Consider the following 9769-nt stretch of genomic DNA (forward strand, 5'->3'; position numbering starts at 1 on the left):
GTGTGTCACCTGAGTCCCCAATGAGTCGTTCAATTGGAGTGTGTGTGTCACTAGAGTCCCCAAAGAGTCATTTAATCGGAGTGTGTGTGTGTCACTAGAGTCCCCAAAGAGTCATTTAATCGGAGTGTGTGTGTCACTCGAGTCCCCAAAGAGTCATTTAATCGGAGTGTGTGTGTGTCACTAGAGTCCCCAAAGGGTCATTTAATCGGAGTGTGTGTCACCTGAGTCCCCAATGAGTCGTTCAATTGGAGTGTGTGTGTCACTAGAGTCCCCAAAGAGTCATTTAATCGGAGTGTGTGTGTGTCACTAGAGTCCCCAAAGGGTCATTTAATCGGAGTGTGTGTGTGTCACTCGAGTCCCCAAAGGGTCATTTAATCGGAGTGTGTGTGTGTCACTAGAGTCCCCAAAGGGTCATTTAATCGGAGTGTGTGTGTGTCACTCGAGTCCCCAAAGGGTCATTTAATCGGAATGTGTGTGTGTCGCTAGAGTCCCCAAAGGGTCATTTAATCGGAATGTGTGTGTGTCGCTAGAGTCCCCAAAGGGTCATTTAATCGGAGTGTGTATCACTATTTTTATTTGTATAGAGTTTTTTTGACAATTACTACACTTTACAGAGGAACATGCCTAATGTCTTAAAACCCCAGTGTGTAGCCAAAGATGACTCTGGTGAGGAAATCTCCTTAAGATGTTTTTGTGATAATGATTAGTTTACAGTCGATGCTAAATTAACTAGAGGGATGCAGATTCGGTCAGTGAAAGGTTCTCTGCCATGAAGTGAAGTCAGTTTTATTTCTATAGCGCATTATACAATACAGATGGTTTCAAAGGAGCTTCACACAAATAATATAACTTGCAAATGTCAACAATTATGAAATGACTAATGTAGAGCTGTTTTGCAGTTGAAATTAAAGACAATAGTGTTATTATTCAGCTCAATTCTGTTCATCTTTTGCTTCTGATAGTCAATCAGTCAAGTCAATAACATTTCTGAATGTTAATTGTCATTCCCCAACTGAGCAGCCAAAGGCACTTGATCTCAAGCTACAAATCAGACAAAACATGTAGGCTACTCATTTACAGTGATCTTGCTGAAAAGAAGAAACCCAGTTTACTCTCTCACACCTGTATCTTTGCACTAGCTTGATTTCACTGTCCAGTATTGGAACTTTGAATTGTAATATTCTACTTCTGTCTTCTTAGGATAAATAATATATACCATCTCAACAATGTCCTGAAAGTATACCTTAACCAGAGTTTGTGTATCACCATGGTCCTCAAAGTATGACTTGATCAGAGTTTGTGTTTAATGTCCCCAAAAGCGACATATAAAATAATGTCCCTAAAGTGATGGTAAAATGTCAGGTCTTTAAGGAAGGCTTTTATTGATAAAATCAAGTGATATTTGTGATGACAGCTTCTCCAGAAGTGCAGTCATATCTTTCTTTAGTCTCTAGACCCTTCAGAAAGGGGTGTCCCTAAAGGTAGGGTTTCCAGTCATACGTCCTCACATTGTGGTTAAGTAGGTATGTGTGTGTGCGCGTGTGTGTGTGTGTGTGTGTGTGTGTGTGCAAGCGCTCACAATGACTCACAAAACGTGATGCAATGAGTCTTTCTGTCATATCTATTAATTCAGTTTATATGTTTAATTTAGTGTGACACAAATCACAAACCATTTTATTTCTTTAATGAGATATATTCAACATTGAACAAAAGGTTCAGAAAAATGACAGAATTGTGAACAGTGGCTGTTACATACCAGAATGGAGGCAGATAATTGGAGCTAACAATTATTGCTAAAATGTGTGACTGAATCATATAATAACTTAATTAATAATATTGATAGTTCATCGTCTAGCTGACTACTTCTTTTATTATTATTATTATTTTTATTTTTTCTAAAATCCTGTCAAATGTGCACAAACTACTAGCTACTACTAAATATTGTAGAAACATAATTTTCTGTAAAGTTGCTTTGTAACGATTTGTTTTGTAAAAAGCGCTATACAAATAAACTTGAATTGAATCGAATTGAGAGGAAGGCTTGAAAAATAAAGGTATTTGTGGCGTCAGTTAAAAAGGAAAGTCGTTTCAGAAGCGGAGCTAGATACTTTAAAAAGGTTTTGAAGACAAATATTTTTGTGTCTTAGAATTTATGAATTATGAATTGTGCACAAAAGAAATAGATCATATTACATAAAAGGGGTCAGTTTATATCTAAGAGAACCTAATTTAAGAAATGTCTCAGCAACGTTGTTTTTGTTTTTGTCCCTAGAGTCAATGATCATGCTTTTTTAATAGAAGGTTAGTCATGTCATGAGGGTGAGAAAATAATGACAAAATGAAAAAAAAAATTGTTGGGTAAACTATCAGTAAACAAACCATCATTAGAAGGTGAGGTGATGTTACACACTCACAATGTACGCCTGTAGCTATGTGTGTGCATTTAAAAGAAGAATCAATTCTTGACTAAAATAGGAGCATCACTCTGATTTTAGCTTACAGACATAATTATGGCTTAATTGCTTCTGTTGTAGAAATAATACATTTTAACATTGTAAGTCTCACGTACTTACATGCCCATATAATCTTTAGGAAATTACTGTTAACTTATTTGGCTTGCTGTCATCTGATGATGGGCTCAATGAAGATTTAACCCCTTACAGAGACTTAATGGAGGACATGATTACAAAAAATGCTTCTATTGTTAAATGTTGTATTTGTTACCACCAATTTCTGAGTGAAAATAATTTCTACACCAAATGTTGGACTTGTTTACATTCACATTAGTAAAATAGGAGCACCTATGTGTGAACCCCGCTGCGAAGCGACTGGCACATTTTCATGGAAAGCTCCTCTTTTAGGCCAGCAGGTTTTCAATGCGCTCATTTACACATCAAAACAGTGCAGAAAAGGGATAGTTCTCTGGAGGGCAGGGGACGGTGGAGGGGGTGGATGAGTGTAATGAGGGCTTCTTTTATTCTCTTTCCTCTCCCTCTCTCTTTCTTCTTTCCTGAGTGGTGGGTGGATGGTTGTGGACTGATAAGCATGGCTGGGGTTCAGATGGAGGTGGGTAAACACCTCATAAAGATCTTCTTTTAATCAAACACATGACTGGACAGGGTCTCTTACACCCTACACAGTCAGTCAGACAAGAGAGCGGCTAACTGTCCTGATCCCTTTGCGATGGAACTAAAAATATCCGGATGTTTTAAAGTGCATTAGACAGTAAAATATCAAACCAGTTGAACGTTGTTTTGAGCAATGAATTTTAGAGTGGATTAATCCAATTTATTTTATGGGTACCATTCAAAGGAAAAAATCCTCCAAAATTCACTTAGTTTATATTTTGATATTTGAGGTTTTGCGATCATCAGCGTTTCTTTTAGGTGTGTTCTTTTAGGGAAGTGAGTGAGAGGATGTGAGGGAATGAGAATGCATGTTCTGCTCCAGAGTTGACCTCACATTTGTGGTTGGGCAGGTGCCTTTCTGACATAAGTCACTGGCCTGAGTCATTTTAATTGGTGCCTCCAGATGCACACACACACACGCACGTACCTGATGTAGTTTACTGACATTGTGATGGAGGTAAAGCACCCCTCTAGAAGGGCAACCTGAGCTGAAAAATACCAAAAACACTGTCATAAAATGCTAGCAGACCTCAACGGCCTGCTCTGAACCACTGGCTGCTGAAAGGATGTGTGTACTTGCCAAAGCTCTCTCAGAGGAGCCGCTTTTACAATGTTGTGAAGACGATGGGTAAACGACACATGCAGCTGACAGTTTAAACAACAAAACTAATGGCTTCAATAACCCACATAGACCTGTCAGAAATTGCCTGTAAAATATTATGGCAGCGTCAGAAATTATTATTATTATTATATTTGCCTCTCATAATTGATTGTGAGAGGGCCATTTTTGGAATCTGATCGATTATGGCTATTAATAGTGAAGAAAAGAGAAAAAAAACTTGCTATAATGCACAGAATACATTCTAGATCTTGAATAGAACATTACAAAATATTGCAAAGTGTAACATATACATTTTTGATAGCATTTTTGCCCTAAGCCCTGAACACCTTGTTTATATTTGCATGAGCAGCTGAATGGACATATACTTGATTTTAGTGTGTGACTGGGAAAACTCGAAAGCAAACAAATGCTCAATGAGGTCAGGTAAAGCCATAGTCTGTGTGAATGAGATCGGGCTAGTTCCTGTTACAGAAGGTTGAATTAGGTGAAAAAAGTACACCTTAAATAATATACAAAAACCCTAATTTCAAGTTCAGAATAGTTGTGAGACAGAGTTTAATTAAATATTTTATTACAAAATATATATGTCTGGGCACTCATGAATCAGATCATTGTTTTTGTGATCTGTTTGATTTACACAACCTGGATTCACTCAAATGAATAATACTTTCCAGTGTAACTAAAGAGAGAGAGAAAGACTGTCTAGACTGTTCAGCTAAACTTTTTGATAATTCATAATTTAAACACAATTGCAGTTTAAGAGAACATATTTGATTATTTTGCTCACTAAGCTGCTTGCAGAAACAATGTAGCATTTTATCAGTATTTACTGGAAAAAAATAGTTACTATGTAATTACATACTACGTAACTATAAATCTCTGAACAGCACCAAATTTTTCATTATCTCATGCTTTAAACAATGCTAGATATATTTCCTAATGGGTCTTGCTTTTCTAGAGATTTATTAAACTATTTACCTATTGAGAATAGAAGACCAAATACCCCATTCTCTTGATAGATATGTAACATACACCCATGCCATAGACTTAAATATCATAGAAATACAGTATATAAATATTTTAAAAATATATATTAAAAATAAATGCACATACTGTATAGCTTGTTGGTTTGGCATTCATGTAAATTCCCTACCAATGCATTTTTTATATCAATGAACACAGTTAAACAAAGCTAAAAATAACAATAATAAAAATTTGCTATATCATATGAATTAATCCTCAAAACCCCAATATGCTGCTATAAGCAGTCAGGGATAGGGTGAAGAAAATACAATTCAAGCAGCTATCAGAGCCCTACATGCTCCGGATCAAGCGTAAAAAAAAGTGCCTTTATTTGAATGAGTGGCTCACATCAAAGAGCGGAGGGGGAAGAGAGAAGCAACACACAACAATACGAGAATCTGGATGTGTATGTGTGTGCATGTGGTGCACCTCATTAATGAAATATAATTCCAGAACAACCTCTGCGTTTAAAGGTGATGATGTGAATGTTCGCACGGAGAAATCCAGACTACTGTCTGTCGCTCTGCTCAACCATTCCCTTTGAGCATGAAGGAGAGAAAACCACCAGGGATTTCTGTTCTGGTACATGCGCTCAAAGGAAAGCACGCCCAAAGCGGCTGCGTCTGTCATATGGAGGGGAATTAAAAAGAGAAAACAGAGCAAATGGCTAAAAATAAATAAATAAAACATGGAGCGTAAAACGAACAAAAAACGAGGCCTTCGCTACAAGCTTAATCTCCATGATCCTTAGTCACAACTCTGACCAACAGTCCCCTAAAACTGACAACATAGATTTATTTGTGTCAGGGGCATACAAAGCCACATAGCCTTGTGTTATTCGGGGGTAGGCCGCTCTTTTGAAGGCTCCTGAAAGGGTCCCTCAAGGACCGATTTGCATTTGAACGGGGGCAACTTTTCAGATGCAAACCTAGCATTCTTCATCAAAATATTTGCATTGCTTTGACACATTTTCTTGTCACAGTCCATGTGAAAAGTCTCACCGAAGCGCTCCTCTTTTAACTTTCACCTCTAAACGGATGCAAACACAACCGTCCGGGCACAACAAACACTTCAATCAAAGTGAAATAATAGTGTTATTTTGTGTAGTAACACCAAAACAAAAGTGCATTTGTCTTTGTAGGAGTAGATTTGAGCACGTAAGTGAGCAATAAACTCAATTTCAGACAAATATTGAAAATATATAACATTTAATTATATTCTCCAAAAAGGCACTTATTAACAGACTGATCAATGCCATCTTGTGAGAAATCAAGACAAAGCACAATTAAATATATATATATACAATAAATAAAAGTCCTATTGAACAAGTAGTTAACCATATTAACAAGTCATTGAACAGCTTATAGATGGGGACACTGCAAGAGCGATTGCAGATATTTAGAACTGATTAGGAAGTGCATATCTGTCTCATTCTGTGCTACAGCAAGCAATAATTAAATTCTCCCTTTAAAAAACAAGTACTGTCAATCCATTGTTTAGCTGCAATGTTGGGTTTTAAGTTTGTTCACTTCACCACAAAACTTTACTGCGCCGTATGTCTTATTCTCACAGAGTCACAGATGAGGCCACAGTCTCAGTGCTGCGCTCATACGTGTGTGGGACAGTCCAAGTAGGGATCAGTCTTTGACATGTGCAGTATAACGGCAGGTGCTTTGTAGTGGCAGTGACTGGTGCTGCAGCTCCCGCTGCAATGCTTCCTGCAAGTCCTGTCTGTCAACTTCCTGCTACACAGCCCCTGCCAAGTCTGCAGCGTCTTGGAGCTCCAGACCCACACGCCACTGGTGATGCCCACCACCAGCGACATGAAGATCTTCAGCATGAACACGGCCACGGTGGGCACCGAAGACTCCAGGGCGCAGTCCTCGTTCCTCCGACCCGGGTATGTGATGCATTTGCTTTGCAGTCCTCGAAATTTCCAGTAGTCCATGTTGATACGTTCATAGAAGTAGCAAATGATGACGCAGGTGGCGGGAACTGTGTACAGGATGGAGTAGATGCCGATTTTCACCATCAGCTTTTCTAGCTTTTCTGTGTTTGTGCCTTCGGTCTTCATAACCTTTCGGATATGAAAAAGTGCCACAAAGCCGGTGAGGATAAAAGACGTCCCAATGATGAGGTAACAGGACAGAGGCACGAGGACGAAGCCTGTTAGCGCCCCCACATCCATACTGCCCACATAGCACAGTCCGGTGAGCTCGTCGCCTGCCACTTTCCGCATGGTGAGGATAATTATGGTCTTCAGTGCAGGGATGCCCCACGCAGCCATGTGGAAGTAACTGCTGTGTGACTCAATAGCCTCGTGACCCCATTTCTTACCTGCCGCCAGGAACCAAGTGAGGGTGAGGATGACCCACCAGATTGAGCTTGCCATGCCAAAATAGTAGAGGATGAGGAAGACTATGGTGCAACCCGTACTTTCCAAGCCCTCTTGGATAATATACAACTCGCCGTTCTCACGGTCACACGCAATGTTCTCCGCCCCAGCGACGGATCGAATGATGAAGGCGACTGAGTAAACGTTGTAGCACATGGAGAGGAAGATGATGGGCCGCTCTGGGTACTGAAAGCGATGTGGGTCAAGCAGGAAGGTCAGGACTGTGAAAGCTGTGGATACGAAGCACAGAGTGGACCAAACCACCATCCAAATGAAAGCAAAGTCTTTATCCTGTCTGGACCAGAACACATCCACGGCCGATGAGCAGCGCGGAGCACAAGTCTCACGCTTTTCCACATACTGGAACTTTTCCGGGTTCTCACAAACTCCCATGCTTCCCCCTGAGCGACCGTTCCCAGCGCCAGGCTGCTTCGGTCTGGGCAGAACAGGCAACATGCCCTCTCCTTTCTTAGTTTCGGTTTTGGTATCATTTTCCGGGGCTTCCATGCACAGCGCGTTGGGGTCGTTTCTGGTGGGCAGTTTAGAGCAGTCCAAAGAATCAGGCCAGGCGTAATTAAACTTCTCCATGATGGGCGAGCACTTCTGACGTGCCTGTTCGCACATCGGACGGCAGGCGGGGATGGATGTGGACACTTGGTCCGTACACATAGGGGCATAAAGAGAGCAGAGGAAAAATCTCAAATGCACATCACAACCATATTCCACCAGAGGGGCGAATTCATTCAGCTTAATCGCAGCTTCTCTCTGATTGGCATGGTCCATAAAGTTCGGCATCCGAGTGAGGTTGTACCCGATGCCCTGGCACATAGGGATGACGACAGGCTCGCATTTAGCCGGTCTCCCTCTCTCCAGGTCATAGGAGCCAATCTCTAGACTATATGCAGCAATGACCAGCTGACACCACAGAGAAATTACAATTTTCAGAGGTGAGCCCCCCATGCTGGATTTTCAGTCACCTTTTTTGAATGAGCTAAGTTAATGAAAACTTTCCTGGCATAAACAGTCCCAAGAGAAGATGCTTTTGTGTGTTAAGGGTGATTATGTAGCTCCATAGACACTGTTTAGATTAAAAAAGCTTCAAAGAATATTTTGTCACCCAGTTGAAAAAAAAAAAAAAAAAAGAAGAGGAAAAGCAGATATTCCTCTGAATTAGACTTCTTTGAAAAAGGTTCCTTTTCAAAGTCTGCATATCATATAAATGTATGCTTAATCTCAAAGTTCTTCCTATGTTTTTATGAAAAACGCGAGTGCACAGTCACTTAAAACACAAATATTTCACGTCAGTCGTTACCGTCATTATTAGGACAAATATGGGCATCAGGAGCAGCTCAGAAAGAGAAATAACAAATGTGTCCTTGTCTTCAGTTATCCCCGAACTTCTGTGGAGCGTGTAGTCCGTGCTCAGCTCTTGTGTCCTCCTCACATCTCAACTGGCGCACACTGAACTTTCGCTCTCCTCTCAGTGTTCTCTAATAAGGGGGCGGGGTATTCATGACGCAGTCGCATGGTTCCTCCTAAACACTTCTTAAAAGCCAATGACGTCGAAAATGTGCTCCGCCTACTTACAACTGATAATGTGTTGCGTTTATCGTGGCTCCGCCTTCCTACAACCAAAAAGGCGCTCAATAAAACACAAACGCTCAGCCTGGATGTCTTCCATGGTAATATTAGCTTCAGCCAAAATACATAATTATTTTTTACTACAAACTATTATGCGATCTCATTCATACAATATTTTTTTCTTATTATCATTATGACATTGGTGGCTATATTACTTTTAGTAACAATAATTGAAATATTTTCGTGGAAACTACCATTGTGATTTTTTAAAAGATTGTATGTAAAGTGTCCAACGCAAACTGTAGAATTATTTGTTTTATAAGACTAAACTAATTTTACTTTGCATTCCTTACAAATTTATATAAACAATGTAAATCCTTTTATATAAGATTTCAACCACAGGTTTAGTTGTAAAATGATGAACAGCCAAACCTGATATAAAATGTCTCCCAGTGGCCCTGGTATTATAAAAAAAGCAATAAATAAGGCCTAATAAAGCAATGACAACAGTGAAAAATAAGGGCGCAAAGGAATTTATCAAAATAACTGCTATGATATTCAACACCTCAGGATATTGCTGCAAAGGAGAGAATTTCATTCCAAATGTAATGAAAGAAAAACAAAGCCCAGACAAGAAACCTAAATTATGAAAATAATTAATCTTTCACAGATTCGTCTTTTATTAAACTTCAATATTTATACTGAAAACCTCCACTTTCCGTCAATGAGAGATTCATTTTAAAGAAAAAATGACAATTATTACCATCTAGTGGCTATACATTGTACAACACTTTCACTAGACGGGCAATAAACTTAAAAGTTTACTTAAAAAAATCAAACTTAAAGAATATTTAAAAATGTTTAGGTAGTCTGCTAATAAATATGTTTAAATTCATCATTCTCTTTTATTCCAAGACCCATTAATCACAAACTGAGCTCAGTTCTCCAGCCAAACGTCTGGTCAAAATAAAACAAGCCATAGTAGAAATCCCTTCTGTTTGATGTGGCGACAAAGGGCAT

At 39.4% G+C, this 9769-nt stretch overlaps 1 protein-coding gene across 1 annotated transcript; it reads right to left on the reverse strand.

Annotated features, from left to right (window-relative positions):
- Nucleotides 1-5964: 5964 nt before the first annotated feature.
- On the reverse strand, nt 5965-8872 carry LOC127934473 (frizzled-9). The gene has a single exon (XM_052531888.1). The coding sequence runs from the start codon at nt 8126-8128 to the stop codon at nt 6380-6382; it is 1749 nt and encodes a 582-aa protein (XP_052387848.1). The 5' UTR covers nt 8129-8872; the 3' UTR covers nt 5965-6379.
- Between the last annotated feature and the right edge of the window lie 897 nt (nt 8873-9769).

The sequence above is a fragment of the Carassius gibelio genome, chromosome A18 (genome assembly GCF_023724105.1).
Source record: "Carassius gibelio isolate Cgi1373 ecotype wild population from Czech Republic chromosome A18, carGib1.2-hapl.c, whole genome shotgun sequence".
Taxonomy (NCBI): Eukaryota; Metazoa; Chordata; class Actinopteri; order Cypriniformes; family Cyprinidae; genus Carassius; species Carassius gibelio.